This window comes from Crocodylus siamensis, chromosome 4 (assembly GCF_052110815.1).
Source record: "Crocodylus siamensis isolate JL-2025a chromosome 4, ASM5211081v1, whole genome shotgun sequence".
NCBI lineage: Eukaryota > Metazoa > Chordata > Crocodylia > Crocodylidae > Crocodylus > Crocodylus siamensis.
In genome coordinates this window covers 237,650,471-237,677,507 of record NC_143398.1, presented here as the reverse complement: position 1 = coordinate 237,677,507, position 27,037 = coordinate 237,650,471, and the positions used below count along the sequence as shown (strand labels likewise).

General features: G+C 46.1%; 1 protein-coding gene across 1 annotated transcript in view; it reads left to right on the top strand.

Moving 5' to 3' along the window:
* The window catches only part of KALRN (kalirin RhoGEF kinase), a 764,809-nt gene that overhangs the window by 298,875 nt on the left and 438,897 nt on the right, over window positions 1-27,037 (top strand). Inside the window, exons 4-5 of the mRNA XM_090045976.1 lie at window positions 425-617; window positions 7,872-8,384. Of these exons, the coding sequence (XP_089902102.1) occupies window positions 425-617; window positions 7,872-8,384 (706 nt within the window). The remainder of the gene's footprint in view (window positions 1-424; window positions 618-7,871; window positions 8,385-27,037) is intronic.

Sequence of the window (27,037 nt, the reverse complement as noted above, 5' to 3'; positions counted from 1 at the left end):
GTGCCAGACAGTGGGTAGCAGCAGCGGCTGCCACAATGTGCAAGCTTTCCCCGCCTGCCCTCTGTTCCTGGGAGGCAGTAGCGGTGTGGGGTGGTGGGTGGCGGTGCTCCTCCCCCTGTCATTCTTGACAGGCAGTTGCCTGGTATACATATAATTATATACAAACCCAGGAAAGCATGTAAATTTCTAATGCCAATTTGAATTGCATATTTTCAGGAGCTAATATACAAATGTAACTATTCATATAAATTAGATTACAGTAAAACTCTTAAGATGCTTTATAACCATTATCCTATATTATCCCATTCCTTGTATTACGTTATTCCATGCTTTGCATTGAAATGTTGAATGCTAACAACAGAAGTGGGATCTTAATGTGTCTGTAGACGATATTAATTATCCTGCTATGCTTTTATTCTTACAGTGAAGATGTCTGTAAACGAGGATTCACCGTTATCATTGATATGCGGGGATCCAAATGGGACTTGATCAAGCCTCTGCTGAAGACCCTTCAGGAAGCCTTTCCTGCTGAGATTCATGTTGCCCTGATTATCAAACCTGACAACTTCTGGCAGAAGCAGAAAACTAATTTTGGCAGTTCCAAATTCATCTTTGAGGTGAGATTCCACATTGGAAATCTTTTGCAATGGATTTTCTCCAGTCAGGTTTAGGGTGAAAACCACCTCTACTCTGAGACCCACTTCAGCATCTTCAGGAACTCAGCAAAGCTTTGGCTCATAGGCAGTCCTCTGTCCGGGGCGTTGTAACATCCAGGACATTTATGTTTAGGTCTTTTTGTGGCCTTGTTACTTTCATTCTTCCCTTTAACTATTTTTTTGTGTATTGGTGGGATAGTCTAAGAGAGAGATAAAACTTAAAGCGCAAAATTCCATAGGCTCATCTTTCAGGACTCTTTTAACAGATTTCAGTTAATGGCTCCATTAATTTAAGGTGTTTAAAATAAAGGTTTATCTTCCTATTTTCATTACTTTAATTAAGATTTACCATTGAGTTTTTCACCAGCTATGTTAATGACAAAATGCTTTAAGCAGATTTTTTGAGTGGTACAAAATACAGGCAACCCTTTTGTAATTAGAGAGGATTTTATTAACTTTCCCATTGGTGGAGGTAAAGCATTTAGCTTCAGCCAGGGCTTCTTGATTTCTCTAAGAATGCCAGTTTCTTACTCAAACAGAATCAAAATTCTGGTATGCAAAATATATGTATATCAGCCTATATGCATTATGCAGTTTGTTTGCATTTGTTTTCTATCCCATTGCTAAGATAAGGCCCATACTTGGCTCATGTATTTACTCTACTGTAGACCCCCTGACTTCCATGAGATGCTCTGAATTTACATCAGCATAGCTCAGAATAGAATTTAGCCCATAGTCATTCAGAGGGGGTAGGTTTAGCGCGGGTATTCAACAGCGCAGGTAAGCACATTTAAAGGTCTGTTGAAGTTAATGCAACTTAAACAGGTTCTTACAGTTCAGCATGTATTTAAGAACAGCGGTGGGCACCTGACCTGCAGCCTACTGCTACCACTTGTAATGACTTTGATCACAACTCTCACATTCTTAAGAAATTCCTTTCATCTCATTTCTCTTGAAAACAGGATGAAAGGCTGCTGATTTGGAATTTCTCCTTCATTTATAAAGGTGGCCATTCCCATTTCTGTCAATGGGGCTGAAGCCATCAAGATACACTATGCAAGCTTGTGCACTCTGTCCTGGAAGCGAGGCAGCCCTGAAAAAAAGGAGGATGACATGTGCTACTAGTCTTAGTGGGCACATCTAAATGAGACGCTTACTGCGCATTAGCCTAATACTACTGCGCAGTAGCGTGGAGATTAAACTGAATGCACAGTAACTAAGGTGCACTAATGAACATGTAGACGTGCTCAGTAAATCTAAAGTTACAACCACCGAATGGTTCAGAGACCTAAACAAGATGCCATTCTGGCACAGACCCGGTGAAGAGTAGCAGAGTCCCTGGGAACGTTATAGGGGATGAATAGAGGGGACCAGAGATAGGTTTAGGGATTGCAGGAAAGTGGCTGAAGGGGATGTTGGAGAGCAGAAAGGAGACAGGACGGGTGCAGAGGTTAGTGATGGGTGGGAGATTCATAGATTTCATAGACATCAGGGCTGGAAGGGACCTCGGAAGATCATCGAGTCCAGCCCCCTGCCCAAAGGGCAGGAAGTCAGCTGGGGTCATAGGATCCCAGCAAGATAAGCATCCAATTTACTCTTGAAGGTGTTCAATGTAGGCGCTTGAACCACCTCCGCTGGCAGGCTGTTCCAGACCTTGGGGGCTCAGACAGTAAAGAAATTCTTCCTTATGTCCAGCCTGAAACGGTCTTGCAGGAGTTTGTGACTGTTCGACCTCGTCATCCCTTGGGGCGCTCTGGTGAACAGATGTTCCCCCAGATCCTGGTGGTCACCCCTGATAAACTTAGAGGTGGCCATCAGATCACCCCTGAGCCTGCGCTTTTCCAGGCTAAAGAGTCCCATGGCTCTCAGCCTGTCATCGTAAGATCTGTTTTCCTGACCTCTGATCATGCGCGTGGCTCTCCTCTGGACTCTCTCAAGCTTCTCCACATCCTTTTTGAATTGTGGAGCCCAAAACTGGACACAGTATTCCAGCTGCGGCCTCACCAAGGCCAAGTACAAGGGGAGAATGACGTCCCGGGATTTGCTCGAGAAGCATCTATGGATGCACGCCAGCATTTTGGTCGCTTTACTAGCTGCAGCATCGCATTGCAGGCTCATGTTCATCTTGTGGTCAATGATGACCCCCAAGTCTTTTTCTTCTGTAGTGCTAACCAACGTAGCACTGCCAAGCCTATAAGGGTGCTGCAGGTTTTTCCTCCCAAAGTGGAGAACCTTGCATTTATCGGTGTTAAACACCATGAGGTTCTCGTCTGCCCATTTGCTGAGCTTGTCCAGGTCAGCCTGGATCACCCGCCTGTCTTCTGGCGTGGATGCTTTGCCCCAAAGTTTGGTGTCATCAGCGAACTTGGCCAGTCCACTCCTGACTCCAATGTCCACATCGTTAATGAAGATGTTGAACAGTATGGGTCCCAGGACAGAGAATTGAGGGACCCCACTGGTCACAGGGCACCATGATGAGTGACTGCCATCAATCACAACCCTCTGGGTCCGACCACGAAGCCAATTTCCCAGCCAGCGGATCGTGGTGGAGCCAAAGCCACAACTGGGCAGTTTGGCCAAGAGGTGATCATGGGATACCAGATCAAAAGCTTTTTTGAAGTCAAGATATTGGACATCAATCTCTTCTCCCTTGTCCAGGCGATAGGTCACCTGGTCGTAGAAGGAAATGAGATTGGTCAAACAAGACCTACCCGCAACAAACCCGTGCTGGCTGTCCCTTAGGATGTTAGCCTGGGCCAGTCCCTCAAGGATGGCCTCCTTAATAAACTTTTCTAAGATCTTCCCCAGGATAGAAGTCAGGCTAATGGGCCTATAGTTAGCCGGATCCACTCTCCTCCCTTTCCTGAAGATCGGCACCACATTGGCCTTCTTCCAGTCTTCGGGCACTACACCAGAGCGCCAGGAGTTTTCAAAGACCCGTACCAGGGGCTGGGCTATGACGCTCGCCAGCTCCTTGAGTACCCTGGGGTGCAGGTTGTCAGGGCCGGCTGACTTGAAGGTATCCAGCTTCTGAAGGTGTTCCTTCACGAGGTCAGCATTGATGGAGGGTAGGGGATCCCCCTCACCCAGATTTCCCTGTCCCATAGCAGGCATGGGCATCCCGTGTGACTGATGAAAGACTGATGCAAAGTACCTATTTAATAGGTTGGCTTTTTCCTGGGCGTCAGTTGTCAGTTGTCCCATCTGGTTTAGCAGGGGTCCAACGTTGCCCTTGCTTTTCCTCTGGCTCCCCACATATCTGAAAAAGGACTTTTTGTTGTCCTTGATGCCTGAAGCTAGTTGGAGTTCAGTTGCAGCCTTGGCTTTCCTGGTTTGCTCCCTGCAGGACCGGACCAGCGCGGAGTAATCCTCCTTGGAGGTGAATCCCGTCCTCCATCCTTTGTAGGCTTTCCTTTTTAGCCACAGTAGGTCTGCTAGGTCCCTGGAGAGCCAGGAGGGCTGCTGTGCCTTCTTGCTGCCTTTCCTCCGTGTTGGAATAGATTTAGCTTGTGCACTGAGGATCGCTTCCTTGAGAAGCAACCACCCTTCTTGAACTCCCAACTCCCTGGGGTCATGGTCCCTGAGGGCCTGACTGACTAGCCTCTTGAGCTTGTCAAAGTCGGCTTTTCTGAAGTCAAGGACTTCTGTGTTGCTGACTGACTTGCCAGCTTTATGGGGGATAGTGAAGGTGATCAGCTCATGGTCGCTATCGCCCAACTTCCCATCAATCACTAGGTCGCCGATTAGGTCGTCCCCCGTAGCCAGTACCAGGTCGAGCAGCGCTTTGCCTCTCGTTGGCCCATAGACTTCTTGAGTCAGGTAGAGGTCATCCACGCACGAGAGAAAGCTTTGCGCCCGCTCAGATTTAGCTGATGAAGGACATTGCATTGTAGCTCCACCACAGCAGGGAAGTGGAGCATAAGGAGTCTCCCTGCAAGCCACCAACAGAGAGATCCTTTTTTGCATATACATTTCAAGCTGATATTGGGCCTTAGACACTTTCTCACTCCTAAAAACTCTGGAGCAGACAACATTGCCCTGAAGTTTCAAAGACCAGAAGGACGACAAAAAAGCCAGAAATGTCTTTTCTTTCTTTCTGAGGTTATTTAATGATTTTAAGCCACTCTTGTGAATTTTAGAGGTCTGGCTCATGATTTCTGAGGGTGCTGGGTTGACCATACTGAGACAATGTAGGGAGTAATATTCCCAGTTCCAAAAGGTGCTTGCTTATGGTACAGGCTGCCATAAATGAAGATGATTTTTGTTTCCTAAGTGGCCCTGCATCCTGTTCTCTGCCTGCAGACACTTTAGGGACATGTGGGTGCCCTTGGTGAACTCCTTTGGGAGCTGCTATTGCAAAATGGTAGGTAGGCTTGGGTAGCCGTGCAGCTGCCACCCTCATGTAAATCCACCATTCATGCAAAGAAAAGCTATTCATATTAACAGCTGTGCACTTTGTATAGAACTAGGAGTAATATGCATTTATTCAACCAGGTGGTTGTATGTGCACGGAGCAGTGTGTATGGGTTTGTGCCCATCCAGAGGGCAGAAAACGTTGCTGCTTTTACTGCCATGGTAAAACCCAGCATTCTCATCTGGGGCAAGGTATGCAAGAAATCCATGGAGTTATGCAGGTTTTCCACAGACTATCTGGCCTAATAACTACTAGCACCAGTTTTAAGGGCAGGTTATGTCCTTGAGTTCAATAAAAGAACTGCTTGGTGGAATCCATTCCTCGGTGAGAGCTGATTATCTTGATTTGGGTCAGGAAACTCAGCTGTAGCTAGTTCTGCATTAAAGACTTCATTTCCCCTTAAGCTGCTAGTGAGCAAGGCAGACACTTGATTGACTAATGCAGACTCCAGCAACTTTGTGTTATTGTGAAGGATGACCCAAGAAGCCCGCTTATCGTTAATTCAGAGGTGTTTTGAAGATTATTTTTCCTTTCCTCCAGACGTGGTTGAATAAGCAGACAGTGTTTTTTTTATTTTTATTGGTTGCATTTTCAAAGAAAGAGAAGAGCAGATAGATGGTTACTTTGTCTTAGCACATCCATCCCTCCTGAAGTTAGGTAATGTATTCATATTCATTTCAAAATAATTCTCAAAGGGAACAAATCTAAATAACAAATAGGTGTGCAGAACTCCTTAAATAAAAAAGGCCTGCCATATTATCTTGTCAAAACTGCAGTTCTGATAAGGGAAAGAATATGTGGCAGGGGCTCAACAAACAGGGGTTGGCATATTACATATTAGCGATAAAGCGCATTTGTTGACAAGCAGTTGTAATCTCAATTGAATGATCATATTAAGCACTGAAAGGGTCAATGTCCAGGTTGACAGGTTCTAAAATTTTAAATGCATATTTAAATTATCTTCCTGTTCCCCCTCTCTTCCACCAAGTAACCTTTTCCAAGAAGGAACTGCAAAAGGATTTTAAATCAACTACTCTAGTCAGCACTTTGCTTTCTTTGCTTTCATAATTATTTGAGCATGTCTTTTAATAGAAGGCCATTTTTATATGTTGCAGAATTATGAGAAGTCATTTTAGGAGGTCATAAGAAGCTGGAATAACAAGTTGTTATTAACTTAGATCCTGGAATTACCATTGGGTAGCTACTTTCTTTGAATTCAGCATAATGGCCTTCCCCTAACTTCAGGTGGGGTCTGGCTTCAGCTGAAGGTTTAAAGGAAAATCACTCACATTTTCACTTGTTTTATGACTTTGGGTGCCTCCAGTGACTTGGGTCCCAAAACTGAGATACCACTCAGTGGCCTGATTTATTTATTTTTTCAAGGAGTCTAGGTGAGCAGTACTGTTTGAACATCCGGCCACATGTCTTAAACTGAGTAACCAAAAATGGTGGCACCCCAAATCTCCAGTTATTAATGAAAACCTAGGCTGGTAGTTAAATAAAATATATATATCTATATATATTTGTGCAAGATGAGTGTGAATTGCCATCCAGCATGGAGGCGTTCACGCCTACAAAGTTCTGAGTCTCTTTCAAAAGGGATGTAGATAACCTGGAAAGGGTTCAGAGGAGGGCCACCCGTCTGGTTAAAGGCCTGCAGTAAAAACCCTGCGAGGACCGATTGAGCAATGGCCCTGAATCTCTTCAGCCTCCACAAGAGAAGGCGGAGAGGTGATCTTGTGGCTGTCTTCAAACTCACCGGGTGGGGGCGGACAGCAGGAAATAGGGAATATGACGTTTACCAGGGCGCCCATTGGGGTAACTAGAAGCAATGGCCACAACCTGAAGGAGAGCAAATTTAGATTGGACATCAGGAAAAAATTATTTACAGTGAGGGTTGCCAAAATATGGAATACACTTCCAAGGGAGGTGGTGCTGTCCTCTTCCTTGGAGGTATTTAAGAGAAGATTGGACAAACACCTGGCTGGGGTCATCTGACCCCAGCACTCTTTCCTGCCCAAGGCAGGGGGTTGGACTCGATTTTAACTAGAAGAATGGATATGAAATCTATGAGAAGGCCTTTATTTAATTTCAGTTAGCCAAGTTTCAATAAATGAGAGTATTGTGCCTTATTGATTTTTGTGTGATTCACAGCTGATTCTTTCTTTTCACAGCAATTTTTTGTTATTAATATTCCAATGACACTGATTTAGGCTCAATCGCATTAGACAGTAATAGTGTAGAAAAGATCTGTCCATGCCAAAACCAACTGGAATAATCTGAAAGAAAATAAGAAGCAGTATGCTGTATATTTTGGCAGGGAAGGGTACCTGCTTCTATTCACATGCCTAAAACTATTGTCGCAATAGCGCTATTGACCTGAACATAATACAAATAAGAGAATTCATTGTAATCTCATGTTATCCACTTAGTGAACATTCCTGTCAGGATAGCCAAAGGCTGTCGTAACAATACTTTCACGCTCAGTAAGAATATGCACTTTAGGTTAAAGGAATCTGCAGCAGAAACCTCTCTCAATGTGTTTTGGATGGTCATTTTAACGAGAAAAATGGATATGATTCCAGTGAACTTTTCAAAGAATAAGCAGTGCTGTTAAATGAAAATAACAGTGTTAAATATGGTTTAATTTGTCAGAATTAAATACAGGCCCCAGCCTTCTTGACAACATTATTTCAGAGATGTATTGTGAGGAAAGTAATCTGTGTCACGGGCAGAGTCCACCAGTATTGCTGGTTTGCCAATGAAAACTAATTCGGGTATTTTTTTTTTTCTCCCGTTAGACAAGTATGGTTTCTGTTGAAGGCCTGGCAAAGCTTGTTGATCCTTCCCAACTGACTGATGAGTTTGAAGGATCCTTGGACTACAATCATGATGAGTGGATAGAGCTGAGAGTCTCCTTGGAAGAGTTTTTCAACAGTGCCATCCATTTGTTATCGAGGCTAGAGGACCTTCAGGAAATGTTGGCTAGGAAAGAATTTCCAGTTGACGTTGAAGGGTCAAGGAGGCTGATCGACGAGCATACGCAGCTCAAGAAAAAAGTGATCAAAGCACCTGTGGAGGAACTGGACCGAGAGGGCCAAAGGTTATTACAATGTATAAGGTGCAGTGATGGTTTTTCTGGTAGGAACTGCATTCCTGGAAGTGCCGACTTCCAAAGTCTTGTGCCAAAGATCACCAGCCTCTTGGACAAGTTGCATTCTACACGGCAACATTTGCACCAGATGTGGCATGTCCGCAAGCTGAAACTAGACCAGTGCTTTCAACTCCGACTCTTTGAGCAAGATGCAGAGAAGGTAGGAAATAGTCTGTCCTTCCTATACTTTTACCAAGACATTAATACAAGGGCAATGTTCCCATTTTTTTCTACAATTAGCAGCATGAGGAATTAATCACAGATATAAATCTCAAGTTGCCAGCAGATATGCATTATGTGACTTGTAAAACAAAATCACTGAACTAATTGTTGGAAGTAGCAAGCGTAATGACATCCAAGAATAACCTGCCCGTGTCAGTTCTGACGAAAGTTAATCTGCTTTTTCTAGTCACTGTGGGTACATTTGGTAGACATTAGCACCAAAAATCAGGCTTTATTCAAGTTACTTTTGACTGGGTTTATGAATATATACATCCATACATCACTGTGCCTGGAGGGGAATTTTAGTGTTTGAGTCACTCTGATTATTATTTAGATTTCTGGTCAGTCTACGAAAAATGTGCAGCCAAGTTATTCCTAATTTTCACTTTCCTTGTCCTAGAGAATTACTGCAGGATTTACAACTGGTAGGCTTTTTAATAACAGAGCTAGGTACCAAGGACACAGACAGCTAGTTTTAACAGCATAAGACTTGGGACTGGACTTGGTTTAGACTGTAAATGTATGCAGGGACCCCAAAAAAAAAGTGTTCAGAGGTGAGCGCAGTATGCACAGTTCACTGTATCTGGTTTGCATTAAAGAGCACATAAGGCCGGCATTTGAATTCGTACCTGACTCCTGATGAATCATTGTCCAAGACTCATCAGATTCTCCAGGATGAGATCATGTTTGATGATTTGTATAAACATTACATTATATAATATGATGTTTTTGGTAACTTAATCTTTTACTAGACATTGTTAATGCTTCATAGCCTCCAAAGAGCCTACACTATGCAGTGGAACAAAGCACAGTAGAGAAATAAATCTAGGGGAAGGGGCATATTAAATAAATGCCTGCCTGATGTGTCAAAAATGGTGCAATATAACTATCGTTGCATCTTCATTTTCCATAATGAAATAGGAATTCAAAATGCGTAGAAAGGGATGGAGGAGCGCTCTATAGTGAAGCAAACTGGCTTGTCCATGTTGGTTGAAAAGACATTAGGTAAATGTATCTCAACATCCCATCACTATGGTACAGGCATAAAATACATACTACATGTCAGCAGGCCTGCCTTTGATTCTCCAAAATACTGACTTCTGTTAGTTTCTGCGCACAATAAAAACCATTTGTTCTGATGTTTAAAACTGCCTTGAGCTTGAGTCTTCACATTTAGAGCTGCTTCTCTTCATAAATCATGGCAACAGGCTTTTCCATGAACGCTTCTTGCTGTAGATATCAAAATCTGAGCAACAGAAGCAAGTTGTTGTCGGTGGAGGACCCTGAGCTCTGCAGCTCGGTTCTGTGCGTAGATGGTGTTATCCCAATTTTGGACCTTCCCTGCTTAGTGGGTGGTACATGTTTCACTCGTGTATTTACTAGGAGCCGAGGGCGATAGTGGAGAAGACTCCAGGGTTAGCCTGGAGAGGGAACCCAGTTCATATGATGTTTTTCATCAGAACGTCTTGGAGAACACTTTATAAAAACAAATTTATTAGCATATCTCAAGCTGTACAGAGCCAGTAAGACAAACACCTGCCTTCCTCCCAATACCAAATATCCCTAAGAAGATTTCCCTAAGAAGACCTCCCATATGTTGATGCTTAGACTGCGAAGACCTTAAGTTACTAAGCTATCCATTTGCTGTGTGTAAGGGCTTTGATTCCCTTAAAGACAAAGTGTTTTTGCTCTGTATAGCCATTTGAGAGCCTACTTTTCAGAGCAAACCTAAACATCAGTGTAATTGGCTAAAATTTCCTCCTCCCCATCCCTATGCTTGAGTGTATTTACATTGCTTACTGTTGTCCAAGCCAGTGATAGCTGCATTTCAATGGTACTATGTACTGTGAAATGTTTTGGAAAATATATATATAGGGTTTTACAGTCTAAGCATCAATGCAGGGAGGTCTTTTTACAGAGAGAGAGAGAGAGAGATGAGTGAGTCTAGTATGTATATGTGTACATATGTATGTGTATATATACACTTACATACATACGCACACTGTATATACACATTGTTTAGACTATGCCCAAGCTCATCAGTAAAAAAAAAAAAAAAAAGTGATCACTGAATGTTGTAACAGAAGGCATCCTCTGGAGTTGTAACACGAAACAGAATTGAACCCTTCCCCAGCAGTCAGTTTGTTCAAAGGCGGAAATGGATTTCTGGTCAGTTGATAAATTGTACCCTGCCAAATTCACCACTTTTTTCTCTAATTTGCTTTTTTTAAATAGCTAGGAGACTTTTTGAAAAACCTAACTGGGGTTTCTAAGAATTAGGGGTGCACTGATAAAGATTTTCTTGGCTGATTATAAACCACTCATATCGGCTGGTACCAATCCGATAGCTGATTTACAGAATGCAGCTTGGCTGGTAGCTGGTAGTGTCTGGCCAGTAAGTCTGTGGGTGGGAAAAGGTGTGGGTGATGGAAGGGGCGTGGGGGGAAGATCGAGGCCTCCGTGGTGAGGGAGGGAGTGGGGCAGGGGCCGGGGCAGGTGCTTCCTAGCCAGAGCAATGAATGTGACCCCAGGCCTGGGACGGAGTCGTGGGTAGCTCATCTGGGAGGTGTGGAGGGTAGCAGGGGGAGAGGGTGTCTCCCCACCATTGCACACACCCCTGGGGGAGGCATGGGGGGGCATATGCCTCCCCGGATGTGTACATGGCACATGAGGCTGCTTGCTGTGGGCATGTGGGCATATGCCCCCCCCTAGATTTGTGCACAGGGTGAGGGCAGGCTGCCTGCTATAGGCTCGGGGCCAAGTGCTGAGCCAGCCTTTTCCCAGTGGGGGGGCTGGGCCAGTGTTGTGCTCTGAGCAGGTGGGAGTGGGGTGGACAGCAGTGATGGCAGTGCTAGGAGAGGTGGCTATAGGGAGGCTATAGCCACCCCAAAATTCCCTGTAGCCACCCCTCCCTGTGCCGCCACTGCCGCCCACTCCCACCTGCTTGGAGCACAGCCCCGGCCCAGCCCCCCTGCCGAGAAGAGGCTGGGACAGCCCCTGGCCCCAAACCCATAGTGGGCAGCCTGCCCTCACCCTAAACACAAATCCAGGGTGGGGCACATAACCCCCATGCCTCCCCCAGGGCTGCACACAGCACTGGGGATCATCCCCCCTCTCCCCGCCACATCCCCAGATAAGCAACCTGCGGCTCTGTCCTGGCCCTGTGGTCACATTCACCACCCTGGCTGGACAGTGCCTGCCCCTGCCCCATTCCCTCCTCCATGGGGGCCTCGATTTGCCTCTCTGGATGCTTTAATTAGGATCAGGTGTATCAGGACCACTGCGTGTCCCCATGCTGAAAAAATGGCAGTGGGGCTCTTTGTACTAAAGTTCATCAAAGCATTTTATTTCAAAGTGCACTTTGTGAGCATGGAGGTGTGCAGCGGTGCTGATACACATGACATGCGGAGCTGCCAGAGTGTATCAATTTCTGTGCTCCAGCAGACTTAATTTCATAGTTTCATATCAGGTAGGGTCGGAAGGGACCTGAGCAGATCATCAAGTCCGACCCCCTGCCATGACAGGAAAGAGTACTGGGGTCAAACAACCCCAGCAAGATGTTCATCTAACCTCTTCTTAAAGACCCCCAGGGTAGGAGCCTGCACCACTTCTCTTGGAAGTTGGTTCCAGATCCTAGCTGCCCTGACCGTGAAGTCGTGCCTCCTGATGTCTAGCCTAAACCTACCATCTGCCAGCTTGTGACCGTTATTCCTGGTCACTCCTGGCGGTGCTCGGGGGAGCAGAGACTCCCCCAGTGCCTGCTGGTCCCCCCTGACTAGTTTGTAACAGGCCACTAGATCCCCCCTCAGCCTTCTCTTGTGGAGAATGAACAGGTTCAGGTCCTGTAGCCTCTCCTCGTAGGGCCTGCCCTGCTGCCCCCCGATCATGCGAGTGGCCTCCTCTGGACCCTCTCTATGCTGTCCACATCCCTCCTGAAGTGCGGCGCCCAGAACTGGACGCAGTACTCCAGCTGTGGCCTGACCCGTGTTGCGTGGAGTGGGAGGATCACCTCCTTGGACCTGCTCGAGATGCATCTGTGGATGCATGACAAGGTGCGGTTGGCCTTCCTGACTTCATCCCCACACTGCCGGCCCATGTTCATTCTGGCATCAATGATGACTCCAAGATCCTTTTCTGCCTCTGCCCTGACGAGAAGGGAGGTCCCCAGCCTGTAGGTATGGTGCCGGTTGTTCCTCCCCAGGTGCATCACCTTGCACTTGTTGGTGTTGAATCCCATCCTATTCTCATCCACCCACCCCTGTGACCTGTCTAGGTCCGATTGCAGCCTATTCCTCCCTTCTAGCGTGCCCACATCCGCCCACATCTTAGTGTCATCAGCAAATTTGAACAGGGTGCTTCTTACCCCCTCATCCAAGTCACTGGTGAAGATGTTGAACAGTGCGGGCCTGAGGACCGAGCCCTGGGGGACCCCACTGCCCACATCCCTCGAGGTTGAAAATGACCCATCCACCACCACTCTCTGGGTGCGGCCCTGCAGCCAGCTGGTGACCCAATTGACTGTGTGGGTGTCTACACCACAGTCCCCAGTTTCTTAATGAGAACGGGGTGAGAGACCGTGTCGAAGGCCTTCCGAAAGTCCAGGAAGACGATGTCCACTGCTACCCCTGCGTCTAAGGATTTGGTGACCTGGTCGTAGAAAGCACCAGGTTGGTCTGGCAGGACCTGCCACTAATGAAGCCATGTTGGTTGCCCCTAAGCATAACCAGCACGCCAGATCTCCCCCACTGCTCCCTGTCCCCCATCTGCACTTACTTGTGGCTGCCCACGCTGTCCTGGGGGGGGCAGGGAAGGAAGGGATATCCTGCTTGCTTTCTGCTGCTGCCACTGCTGCTGCTCTCTAGGCCCAGCTGAGCTCAGCACAATAAAAAGCAGCAGCCTGGCAGCAGCAGTGAAGAGGGCAGGCAAGCAAGTTAACACTTCCCTGGCTGCTCCCCTGGGACAGACAGCACGGGCAGCCACAAGTAAGGTGGGGGCAAGAGGGAAACCCAAGGGGTGGGGGGGGAACTGGGGGAGCCCCCGGGGGCGGGGGCAAAGGGAGAGCCGGGGGGGCGGGACTAGGGGAGTCCCCGCGGGCAGGGGGAAAACCCAGAATGGGAGAGGGGGGAATTCTTACCTTTCAGTCCTCCTGGTCTTGTTGTCCTGAAGTGCGACTGGTCCAAACTTGAGCTAGCACTGACACCCATCAACATTTGTGCGACAGTGTAAGGTGTAACAAGGCCCATAGAAATCACAGAGTTAGTCTAATTCGGGCTGAATGGGACCTCCAGAGGTACAACCCTTTGTCTAAAACAGGATCATCCCTATCCAAACCATCTCATATCAATCCATCGTTTAAGGTCTCAGCAAAACTACACAGTCAACCCGGACATGACCACAAGACATAACACCCTAATCTGCCACAGTAAAGCACGAGGACTACGAAGGTTGACATCCTACTGCTGCAAAGGTTGTTGAAATACTGTAGAGGAATCCAAGGAAGAGGGCCAGGCCTCTGCCATAGAGGAAGGCAGAACCCCCCACAATCTTTACCAATCAGACCATGAGATAAAATTCCTTCCTGACCCCCAAATATATTGATTGGGCTGACCCTAAGTAGAGGGCCAAGACCCTTTAGCTAGGAACTGCTGGGTTTAAGTCCCAGCAGGAGCACTGGCACGCCCCTGTCAAAATCCCCAACCTTGACTGCAGCTAACACCCAATATTTCTGGCTTAAAAAAAATCTCTGATATATGTAGCAGCAGCACGGGAAAATATTCCCTCCCAGCTCCATATGGCAACCAGCAAAGCCCAGAAAAATGGGAAATACCTGTAGTAGAGCATATAAATAGCTACTGCTAGATCATGCCTAGTCAATGCCTGTCCAACCTCTTCTTGGACACCTCCAATGATGGAGAGTCAACAGCTTCCTTCGGTAGCCTGTTCCACTGTTTTACTTTTCTAACGGTGAACAGTGAGCACAAGCTCCCCAACATGGGTTGTGGTGGCGGCACAGGGATCCATCCTGGCAACCCCTAAGAATCAGCTCCAGAGACTGGGGCCCTGGCCACGTCTCCCAAGTTATGTTACTGATAACCAGCCACTGTCTGAACAGCTTGTGACTATGTAATTATTTTTAAAGGGGTTTGGTGCCTCCCGGAGCCTATTGAACTTTTTCCTTGACTCATAAAAATGGGCAAGATGGTCTCACAGCAAGGAATAGATTCACTCTATCTTCTTGGGAGACACATTTCTGTTTCCTCGTTACATGGATATGTCATTTAGTGATGACTAAATAGTGACTCTAATACCCAATACAGTCTCAAACTACTGTGGAAGAGTCTGAATATAAATAAGATATTTTTATATATATCTCTGTTGGTTTCTGAGTTGATATTTAAGGAATCCAGCTCTAATGGCGATTGGGTTGAGGACAGTTGTCCGTTCTTCAAACACAGCTCTGCCTTTAACTGAGTCAAAAAAGGAGCTTGCATTTGCCTCAGATGTTTTTTCTCAAGATGGGATGGGGAACACGGGGCTATTGGACAATAAAACCAGTTAATTTCTAGGGTAAATGAGATACTTGAGCCTCTTGGCATTATGGTATGATTACTTTGTTTTTCATAGACCTCCTCTTGTAAGAATGTTTTTAACTGGAAACCACTGGGTAGCCACTTGCATTATTGAAAGCAGAAGGTTATTGTGTATATTTGCCTCTCAAAACACTCCCTTTTGTAGCATTAGCAATCTCCATTTCAGATAAGTCAACTGCAGTTTTGTCAGGCTGAGGTTACTAACCCTATGAAGACTGAGCAAAAGCGTTTGCAAAAGTTTGCTAAATAGCACCAAGACTGTTTTTTTCTACTGAAGGATTAGAGGCTCTAGGCTGGAACCAGACGGTCTGTAAAGTCATCATCTGCTGAGCAGCTCACACATTTGGTGCAATAAAGGGAGGGGGCGGCAGTCCCACTCAGGGCTTCTGTCGCTGGAATTGCTCAGGGAGGTTAAAGGGAGCACAGCTGTCTATGGAGAAACTTAGGTTCACAAGTCAACTATTTCTTTTTCCATACCGGTGCCGAGGGAGAATGGTTAGTTTGCGACATTGGGCAAAAGCAGCAAACGCCCCGAGATTGAATCTACAGATGGAGACTGAAATCTTCTTGCCGCTCGAGTCACCAGACAGTGATTCAGTCGGGTCAGCTGTGTGGGGAGCTCTGGCAAAGCAATGTGAGGAAGTTCACATGCTGTGCAATCCTGACTATAACAGTCTGCTGATAAATAACACATTGCAGCCTCCAGTAGTATCTTTGTTCAACAAGTTCATTCTTTATAACTAATACAAGTATTAGTACTCAGCTTATGTATTACTTGTAAGGAATGAATTTGTCATATATATATCTTTGAAACCAAAACTAAACCCTAACTGTGGTTTTATTGGTTAACAAGGAGAAATATTGTTACCCATCAACATGAAAAATGCAGTTTTAGTCTAAATTGAACATTGTTTAAGGCAAAAACCACAATCAGCATAGATCCAACTATTAGAAATATCTGAGAAATTTTAATTGGTTGGTTGATTTTTTGGACCAAAAGAATTCAAGCAGTCTGCACACATATTGTACTTGAAGAAATATCAAAAACAGACCAAAAAAACCCAAACCCATGTGGTTTTTATCAGGCTATATATTCTCCAACCTTTCTGGAAACACTTTGTAGGAGTTTCCCGATTCTGGGCTGGTCCCATATCAGTTTTTTTGTCCCTTCATATCTGAATGGGAAAAAATATTCAAATAAACATTGCCTGGATATATGCAAACAGTGTAGTCATCACCTGGGGGTGAACCCAGAATCTCCAGCACAAGACTGTGTCACTTGAGTAAAAGAGCTCTAGTCATTATTGATCAGTTGACTGTAATAACAGCCACTGGGGCCAGGCAGGCATCTAGACAGGGATTAGATTTTCAAGAGAACTCAGCTTACATTTGGTCACCTCAGTAAAGGGGACTAAATTGTCCTCATAAGGTGCGTCTAGATGTGCATTTTAGTGCAACTAAATTTAATGAGCATTAAGCTAACGTGCACTAAGCAATTTTTGCCATCTGTCTTTACGTGCAAGGACTTGGTACTAAAGTTATTGCCAAGTCCCTGTAGCCCTGCCATGCGCCATTCGTGTCTGGGTAGACCTGGCGCTGAAGTTAGTGCCAGGTCACATCTAAACATTTGTTAATGCACTTTAAATAATCATGCCTAAATTTGATACCCGCATTTGCACCTGCATCCGAACACTCAAAATGGTACCATAACCAGTTCAGTAGGCATTTGCAGGTATCAAATTTAGGCATGATTAGCCTAACTTTGCCATTTTAAGTGCACATTAAGGGTATGCACATGTAGACATGCGCCTGTAATGTGCATTAAATTAGGTTAATGTGCGTTAACGCAGCTTGTGTAGACTCCCCCATAGAGTAGGAAACTCAGGGTTAAAGCTTAATGACTGGCTGTGTAAATGTTGTTCAGCCCCTTTCCCACTAAAGCCAGTGTAAAAGCTCATACTGACTTCATTAGGTATAGAAAACCATTCAGGGTTATACTGAAGTTTCATGCATCTTGATACAGAGTCTGTGAGTAAGTAACACGGCTAGTGAGTGATAGAGAGGAACTAATGAGGTGGTGAGAGATGCTGACAACTTTTAATTCCAAGTGAAATGATGGGATCGGAAGTTGTTCAGTAGGTATCTAATCAGGAGTATTTATACCCAGCTCATCACTGTGTTAGCTGAGTGTCATAACACATCAAAGGGTCATGTCCTTCAAGCAAGAGCAATGCTTATAAATTCAGCCTTAGATCCTCAAAACATTTGGAACGAAACTGGGATAATAGCAGCAAGCAAAGTATGGAGCGTACCGTTTGCTCGGAGAAGGAAACAACTCCATTGCAATGCAGAAAGAAATAGCACTTTCCGTTCCTCGCAAGAGAGAGCATCCCTATTCGTGCATTCGTGACCAAGAGCATGATACAGTTCTGCATTAACTGTTTCAAATATTACTTCCCCTTATACTGCACTTAAAATTTCTGCTGGTGTATGTACTGTAATAAAATGACATTACAAAGTTGATGACATGATCTTCTTGCTAATAGGCGGCAGTTTATTTTATTACAGTCCATTAAGTAGAGCATTAGTAAATGTCCCTTAGTTGAGTGCTTCTGTGTGGAGAGGCATTTCCTAGAAATGGATCTGAGCTGGCTTTCTGGAATAGTAACATGAGAGACATTAAAAAGAGCAGCAACACTAAGATCCTTTCCGGCATCTCCTCTTTCCAGAGTTGTCTTTATGTTAACCTCTCCCAGCAGAGTGCCAGGAGCTCCTGAAATGGGAGGTGCAAGAATTTTTACATGAAAACTTAAAAAAAACCCCAAACCCAACAACAAAAGTGTATATAACAGCAGGGTTAGTTACAAGTGATCAAGACATTAACTGTTAAGGAGTTGGCTTGTTCCTAAGGCAGAATATCTAGAATAGGCAGTTTTCTGGAAGGTCCCAGGGTAGATGTGATGTTTCTTGACGTTGGGAGTTGGAGCACGATGGGACAGTCGCCCACAGGAAAACCACGTTTGCTCACCTCTCTGCTGCTAGAAACCTTCACTATGACCTGTTCTTCATGGAAGTGTTAATATGTTGAGTTGGAGGATCACTGGGGAACATATCTGAAAAGCCCATGAGGAAACCATTTGAAAGCTGATGGGGAGGTGAGTCAACAATCTCATTACAAATGAGATCAGTAGGAAAGGGAATGAATGAGTCTTGGGAAGGGTTAGGCAAGTAATTAGGAGTTAGAGAGAAACCTGAGGAGTATTTGATATTTAATTCCTTGCATCTGTGTAATGAGGAGTCCACAGTGCTATAAGGGTTAATAAGTTATCTTGCTAATATTAGATTGCATGAATGCAGCTATTTTAATGAGCATTTATTTTAAATTGATAAAAAGAATCATCGTGCAGCTGTAAGGAGATTGCATTATAGATAGGTTTTTAATAGGGTTTATATTTCATTGGAAGCCAGTGCTCAGTGTGCAGCACATGTTCAGTCTAATCACTTATACCACCTAAGTACCAGAAGTGTCTTTCTGATGAACTCTGAACACTCAAAATGGTACCATAACCAGTTCAGTAGGTCTAGGCTTTGTGCAAAGGCATTTGATTGCAGAGAGCCCTGCATTATAAGGTCCGAGATTCAGTGCAGCATTTCATTCTCACTTCCCCTTCAAATCCCACTGCAAAGCCAGCTGGGGAAAGGATGATAAAAGAGATACTGAATCCAAAACTGAAGAAGTGCAGGTCTGGCATCTTTGTGTCTCTACACACATGCGCTTGCAGAGAGGATGTATAGCTCAAGATTTCCTGCTAAACAAGGGTGGTGTACCTCACCCGGATTCACAAAGGAGCCAGAGCTGTCCCTAGGGCTCAAATGAATATCAGCACCGCACTCTGTTGGCACAAAGCATCTGCTTCCCCACATGCTGGAATAGGATCAGTAAGCTTCATACTAGTTTTGGCAGGGTCTCTCTGACCCGGATGTGCTTTACTGCTGCAGGTGCTTGACCCAGCCCTGACTGTAACAAGTGATGAAGGGTCTGGTTCTGGGAAGTGCTGAACCTTCAACCCCACTTGCTCATCAGGTTTATGTGTTTGCATTTTCTCCACTGGACTCATGTGCTTCACATTTCATAGAAAAATAGGGTTGGAAGTGGCCTCAGGAGGTCACATGTAGCCCAACCCCTTGCTCAGAGCAGGACCAACCCCAACTACATCATCCCAGCCAACGCTTTGTCTAGCCGGGTCTTAAAAACCTCCAAGGGTGGAGCTTCCACCACCTCCCTGGGGAACCTGTTCTAGTCCTTTACTACCCTCCTAGTGAGAGAGTTTTTCCTTCCTTGCTGCAACTGGAGCCCATTGCTCCTTGTTCTGCCATCTGTCACCATTGAGAACAGTCCTGCTCCATCCTCTTTGGAAGCACCTTACAGGTAGTTGAAGTGTTAAATCCCCCCTCAGTCATTTTTTTCCTCCGGACTAAATAAATTCAGTCCCCTCAGCCTCTCCTCATTAAGTCATGTTCCCATTCTCATTGCCTTCCTCACATCCTTTCAGTAGTGGGGGGCCCAAAACTAGACACTACTCCAGATGTGGCCTCACCAGTGCCAAATAGAGAGGAATCTTTGATCTGCTGGCAGCATTTCTACTAATGCAGCCCAGTGTGCTGTTAGCTGTCTGACCTGGGTTTCAAGTCGGCCTCAGCCTTTCAGCCTCACTTCCTTGGTGTGGATCCTGTTTTTGCTCCTTTGTACAGTGGGAGCTCTCTATTTAGGTATCTCAGACTCATGCTGACTTCCTCTCTTGAAGACATTGCAGTTGTTCACATACGGCAAATTAGTTTTGCAAAGGTTTCCTAATGCATCCATTATTTACCAGAAGCACCATAAAATATACAGACCTAACAATAACATATTTCCATACCATTCCTGAGTATTTTGGGTGCATATTTCAGATTTCTTTAAAGAGCCCAGGTCTCCTTCTTTCCCTCTTCCCTCTTGCAAACAGATGTGCTTTTAGAACATGGAGAGTCCTTGCATTTCTGCAACTACTGTTCTTCTTTTACTGTCTTCTCCCTCAAGGGGCTCTTGAAAGATCCTTTATTTTATCCACCCCGACCCTCTCCCATTGTCATAGGACCCCATCAGGTGTCAGCGTGTCCTTCCAGGTAGGCAGTACCCAACTTTTTGTCCAGAGGAGCTTCCATGTGAATGGAGGATCACAAGTCTCCATCATTATCCAGCCACTGGAATTTATGTTCAACATGGATGTTAAAATGATAACAGAGAAGCCAAACAAGCCTTATATTCACAATAAATTTTGCAGTCTGAAGATGTGTGAAGAGTCACCAGTATACACATGGGGCATTTGCTGTACATAGGCAAATTCTCCAAATCACTGCATTGGCAAACACCACCTGACCAGATCAGGGCACAATATTTGAGAGATGTTTATATATCCCTCAAATATATATATAATTTGAGGAAGGTGTGTATGTATACACATACATACATGTGACGTGACGTGACGTGGAGTCAGATTTACTCTAAGAGCTCCATGTGGGGCAGAGACCAGATGCTCTCTTGTGTTTGCCCAGCTCTAAACACAACTGGGTGCTGATGCTGTGTGGTGCCTCCGCATGCTTCCTTGATAAGCAAAGCAGGACTGTGACAGCTTTGAGAGGGTTTTGGCCAGCATTGATGTTCTGTGACAGAAAGACTGCATGTGACTCACTCTGCCAGGAGTCTTGCAGTAATGCACTTCATTTAGCAATTTCCCTGCATTTTCAGGGAGACGGAGACATATATATCAATTATAGATAAGTCCCCAAACGGGAGCTTGGAAAGCTTCTTTGTAATGCCTGTAAATATCCAGCTGCAGTTTAGAGGCTGGCCGCCCATGTAAAATCATCAGGCGGTACGAGACAAAGCCTGACATGGGGAATTTGCATTAAAACAGGGAACTCTATATTCAGAACGCTCACAAATCTGCAGATTTGCCACAAAACCAGACTCCAAACCTCTGCCCAGGTTTAATCACTTTTACTTAATTATATCACACATACTAGAATAAGGGGGGTTTTAATAAGACAGGTGAGAATTGAATGCCTGTAACAATAACTCTTTTGTGACAGCGCAGTTTTCCATTAGTTTTCAGAATGTTTATTCAAATTTATGCTCTCTATGTATTTTCTGATTGAAAAATAATTGAATCTACCCTATCAAATCCACCTTCTTTTCCAACTGTTTTCTTTCTTGGAGGCGAGTTGGAAGCAATTAAATAAAATACCTTGCTGTTCTGAGCACATCTGGGATTTGTTTCTCAAGTGTTGCTGCAGCAGTGAACAGAGCTATGAGTGCACAGATTCCCAGAACCGTAGGGCTGAGCTGATCTCAAGAAGGCCGTTGTCCGGTTTAAAGAAACTTTGCTCGCAGCAAAAAGCATGTCTGACAAACTGTTGAACTTTTTAACTGATTGAGATGAGGTCTGTTTTAATGTCTTCCCATGCTTCAGCATGGTCAGAACAGAGGCAGATCTAGATTTTGAAAAGGGAGTGCAGATGGCGCGGCACATGATCACATATAACACAACACATTGTTTTATTTCCAGTTAAAGGGAAACTAGATGCTTTACTGATATGCTAGGGGGCTAGCACTATATTATTCCATTTAAGATCAAAGCCAAAAAACAAATATAACCATTGAAATGTGCACTGGTTTGCTAGATTATATGTAAAGTTTAAAAATTGTAACATACTAGGCAAAAAGAGTCCAAGTAGTCAAAAGATATTGTCTCCTCAGTCCTGTAGCCATTATAGCTAAATCATAGAATTACAGAAGTCGGGTCGAAGGGACCTTATAGATCTTTAAGTCTGACCCCCCGCCTGAGCAGGAGAAAAAACTGGGCTCAGATGACTCCAGCCAGGTAGTCATTAAGCCTCCTCTTAAAGCCCCCAGGGCAGGAGCCAGCACCACTTCCCTTGGAAGTTGGTTCCAACTCCTAGCCGCCCTGGCTGTGAAGTAGTTCTTGCGGATGTCTAATCTAAACCTCCTCTCCAACAGCTTGTGGCTGTTATTCCTTGTTATGCCAGGGGGCACTCGGGGAAACAGGGTTCCTCCCAAACCCTTCTGGTCCCCCCTACTGAGTTTATAGACAGTCACCAGGTCCCCCCTCAGCCTTCTCTTGTGAAGGCTGAACAGGTTCAGGTCCCGTCGCCTCTCCTCGTAGGGCCTGCCCTGTTGTCCCCTGATCATACAAGTGGCCTCCTCTGGACCCTCTCCATGCTGTCCACATCCCTCCTGAAGTGCGGCACCCAGAACTGGACGCAGTACTCCAGCTGCGGCCTGGCCAGTGCCGCATAGAGGGGGAGCATCACCTCCTTGGCCCTGCTCGAGATGCATCTGTGGATGCACGACAAGGTGCGGTTAGCCCTGCCAACCGTGACCTCGCATTGTCAGCCCATGTTTATCTTGGAGTCAATAATGACCCCAAGATCCCTTTCTGCCTCCATGCTCTCAAGAAGGGAGTTTCCCATCTTATAAGTGTGCTGCTGGTTACTACTGCCCACGTGCAGCACCCTGCACTTGTCAGTATTGAAACGCATCCTGTTTTTGCTAGCCCACCCCTGTAACCTATCCAGGTCTTGCTGCAGTCTTTCCCTCCCTACTAGCATGCTCACCTCACCCCAAATTTTGGTATCATCAGCGAATTTAAACAGGTTGCTTGTCACCCCATCGTCCAAATCTCTGATAAAGAGATTGAACAGCGTGGGCCCAAGGACCGAACCCTGGGGGACTCCGCTGCCCACTTCCCCCCAGGTCGAATATGACCCATCCACCACCCCCCTCTGAGTGCGACCCTGCAGCCAATCTGCAATCCATCTGACTGTGTAGGCATCAATGCCACAGTCACCCAATTTTTTAATGAGGATGGGGTGGGAGATGGTGTCACTACATCCACGGCAACACCTGCACCCAAGGCTTTTGTGACCTGAACATAAAAGGCAATCAGGTTGGTCTGACCTGACCTGCCCCTAATGAAACCGTGCTGGTTGCCCTTGAACATTATCTCTGAGGCTGGCCCATTGCAGATGTGCTCCATGATGATCTTCTTAAAGAGTTTCCCTAGGATTGAGGTAAGACTGACCTCAATAAATGTGCCTCTCTCATTCAGATTCATACAACAAATCTAGCATTCTTAAGCATCTTGGCAGTGCCTCCAACACTTCCCTGTCATCATGTCCACACTGAGTTAATATTACCACACCCAAGTTAAGGTTTTTAACTGGAGCTAAAAACATGCTGCAGGGCTGTGAAATAGAAGAGAGACATTTCATAGATTTCATAGACGTTAGGGCTGGAAGGGACCTCGGAAGATCATCGAGTCCAGCCCCCCGCCCAAAGGGCAGGAAGTCAGCTGGGGTCATAGGATCCCAGCAAGATAAGCATCCAATTTGCTCTTGAAGGTGTTCAATGTAGGTGCTTGAACCACCTCCGACGGCAGGCTGTTCCAGACCTTGGGGGCTCAGACAGTAAAGAAATTCTTCCTTATGTCCAGCCTGAAATGGTCTTGCAAGAGTTTATAACTGTTTGACCTCGTCATCCCTTGGGGTGCTCTGGTGAACAAACGTTCCCCCAGATCCTGGTGGTCACCCTGATAAACTTATAGGTGGCCATCAGATCACCCCTGAGCCTGCGCTTTTCCAGGCTAAAGAGTCCCATGGCTCTCAGCCTGTTGTCGTAAGATCTGTTTTCCTGACCTCTGATCATGCGCGTGGCTCTCCTCTGGACTCTCTCAAGCTTCTCCACATCCTTTTTGAATTGTGGAGCCCAAAACTGGACGCAGTACTCCAGCTGCGGCCTCACCAAGGCCGAGTACAAGGGGAGAATGACGTCCCGGGATTTGCTCGAGAAGCATCTATGGATGCAAGCCAGTTTTGGTCACTTCACTAGCTGCAGCATCGCATTGCAGGCTCATGTTCATCTTGTGGTCAATGATGACCCCCAAGTCTCTTTCTTCCGTAGTGCTAGCCAGCGTAGCACGGCCGAGCCTATAAGGATGCTGCAGGTTTTTCTTCCCGAGGTGGAGAACCTTGCATTTTTTGGTGTTAAACACCATCATGTTCTTGTCCGTCCATTTGCTGAGCCTGTCCAGGTCAGGCTGGATCACCCGCCTATCTTCTGGCGTGGATGCTTTGCCCCAAAGTTGGGTGTCATCGGCGAACATGGCCAGTCCGCTTCTGACTCCAATGTCCACATCATTAATGAAGATGTTGAACAATGTGGGTCCAAGGACAGAGCCTTGGGGGACCCCACTGGTCACAGGACACTACGATGAGTGACTGCCATCAATCACAACCCTCTGGGTCCGACCATGGAGCCAATTTCCCAGCCAGCGGATCGTGGTGGACATGACCAGGAACAGCTATCAGACAGCAAAATTGCAGAGGAAAGGATAGTGTAAATAGTGGACTATGAAGACCATTAGAAAGAAAAGAGGGTCTTTAACACCTGTGGAGTGGAAAGAGATTAGCAGGAATCAGGGAGATGCTAAGGAACCATGAAGTTGATTGACTCTCTCAGCACTGCCTGCACAGAACTGCTGCTGCCCTGCTCAGGCCCTTGTTTGTAAAGTTTGGGTGGAGCAGGAATCAAAGTGGGATACAACTGCAATACTGCTACTCCCCTCCCCCCAGATCTGCTCCTGGGTCTTAAAGTGGTTCTGTGAGAAGTTTGGTAGTATACAACGTGCTGTATGGGTTAGTCAGAGCCTATTCCTTTGCTGCTGTCCCAATCACCATCACTCTAAATGTTATAAAACCTCTAGGGGTGTTGGTTGTAGCTGTGTTAGTCTAAGGACATAGGCAGGCAAGGTTCTTTGAGTGAATCTGATATCTGATTCACCCAAAGGTGTTATCAGATTCACCCAAAAAACCTTGTCTGCATAAAACCTCCAGAGTTTTCTAGCATCTTTACTTATTTTCCTTCCGTAAGTGCTACACAGATACTAGTTGTGCCCAAATCAAGACGAATAATAGCACCTTTGATTGCTTTTGAGGCTTATTTCCTACTTGATGCATTCCTGAGGACAGGCTAAAAGTGTCAAGAGTGTCAGAATGAGGCCAAGAGTGTTGGAAGTGTCATATGAAGCTGGATACCTTCAAGTCAGCTGGCCCTGACAACCTGCACCCCAGGGTACTCAAGGAGCTGGCGAGCGTCATAGCCCAGCCCCTGGCACGGGTCTTTGAAAACTCCTGGCGCTCTGGTATAGTGCCCGAAGACTGGAAGAAGGCCAATGTGGTGCCGATCTTCAAGAAAGGGAGGAGAGTGGATCCGGCTAACTACAGGCCCATTAGCCTGACTTCTATCCTGGGGAAGATCTTAGAAAAGTTTATTAAGGAGGCCATCCTTGAGGGACTGGCCCAGGCTAACATCCTAAGGGATAGCCAGCATGTGTTTGTTGCGGGTAGGTCTTGTTTGACCAATCTCATTTCCTTCTATGACCAGGTGACCTATCACCTGGACAAGGGAGAAGAGATTGATGTCATACATCTTGACTTCAAAAAAGCTTTTGATCTGGTATCCCATGATCACCTCTTGGCCAAACTAGCCGGTTGTGGCCTTGGTCCACCACGATCCGCTGGCTGGGAAATTGGCTTCGTGGTCGGACCCAGAGGGTTGTGATTGATGGCAGTCACTCATCATGGTGCCCTGTAACCAGTGGGGTCCCTCAAGGCTCTGTCCTTGGACCCATCCTGTTCAACATCTTCATTAATGATGTGGACATTGGAGTTAGGAGTGGACTGGCCAAGTTCGCTGATGACACCAAACTTTGGGGCAAAGCATCCATGCCAGAAGACAGGCGGGTGATCCAGGCTGACCTGGACAAGCTCAGCAAATGGGCAGACGAGAACCTCATGGTGTTTAACACCAAAAAATGCAAGGTTCTCCACCTTGGGAAGAAAAACCTGCAGCACCCTTATAGGCTCGGCAGTGCTACGTTGGTTAGCACTACAGAAGAAAGAGACTTGGGGGTCATCATTGACCACAAGATGACCATGAGCCTGCAATGCGATGCTGCGGCTAGTAAAGCAACCAAAATGCTGGCGTGCATCCATAGATGCTTCTCGAGCAAATCCCGGGACGTCATTCTCCCCTTGTACTCGGCCTTGGTGAGGCCACAGCTGGAGTACTGCGTCCAGTTTTGGGCTCCACAATTCAAAAAGGATGTGGAGAAGCTTGAGAGAGTCCAGAGGAGAGCCACGTGCATCATCAGAGGTCAGGAAAACAGATCTTACGATGACAGGCTGAGAGCCACGGGCCTCTTTAGCCTGGAAAAGCGCAGGCTCAGGGGTGATCTGATGGCCACCTATAAGTTTATCAGGGGTGACCACCAGGATCTGGGGGAACGTTTGTTCACCAGAGCGCCCCAAGGGATGACGAGGTCGAACGGTCACAAACTCCTGCAAGACCGTTTCAGGCTGGACATAAGGAAGAATTTCTTTACTGTCTGAGCCCCCGAGGTCTGGAACAGTCTGCCAGCGGAGGTGGTTCAAGCACCTACACTGAACACCTTCAAGAGTAAATTGGATGCTTATCTTGCTGGGATCCTCTGACCCCAGCTGACTTCCTGCCCTTTGGTGGGGGGCTGGACTCGATGATCTCCCGAGGTCCCTTCCAGCCCTGATGTCTATGAAATCTATGAAATATGAGAAGAACATGTTCAGCATGTCAGGAGTGGCAGAACGAGGCTCCCGTGACCTCAAAGAAAATTGCAGCATGGGGACAGAAGGTGCCAGTTCAGCAGGCTTCAGGGGGCAGTTAAAATGAGTGAAATCTAAGATATCCCATGCTCACAGACAATTGGGAGTTATTAGAGATGGAAAGAGAGGGGTTAAATCTTTGAAGACATTCAGCACCTGGCATGGGTGGATTGGTCCGTAGGTACACTCAATTTTAATACAAACTTGAATCTTGTGCATCCTGTAGACACATGCTGTATTTAGG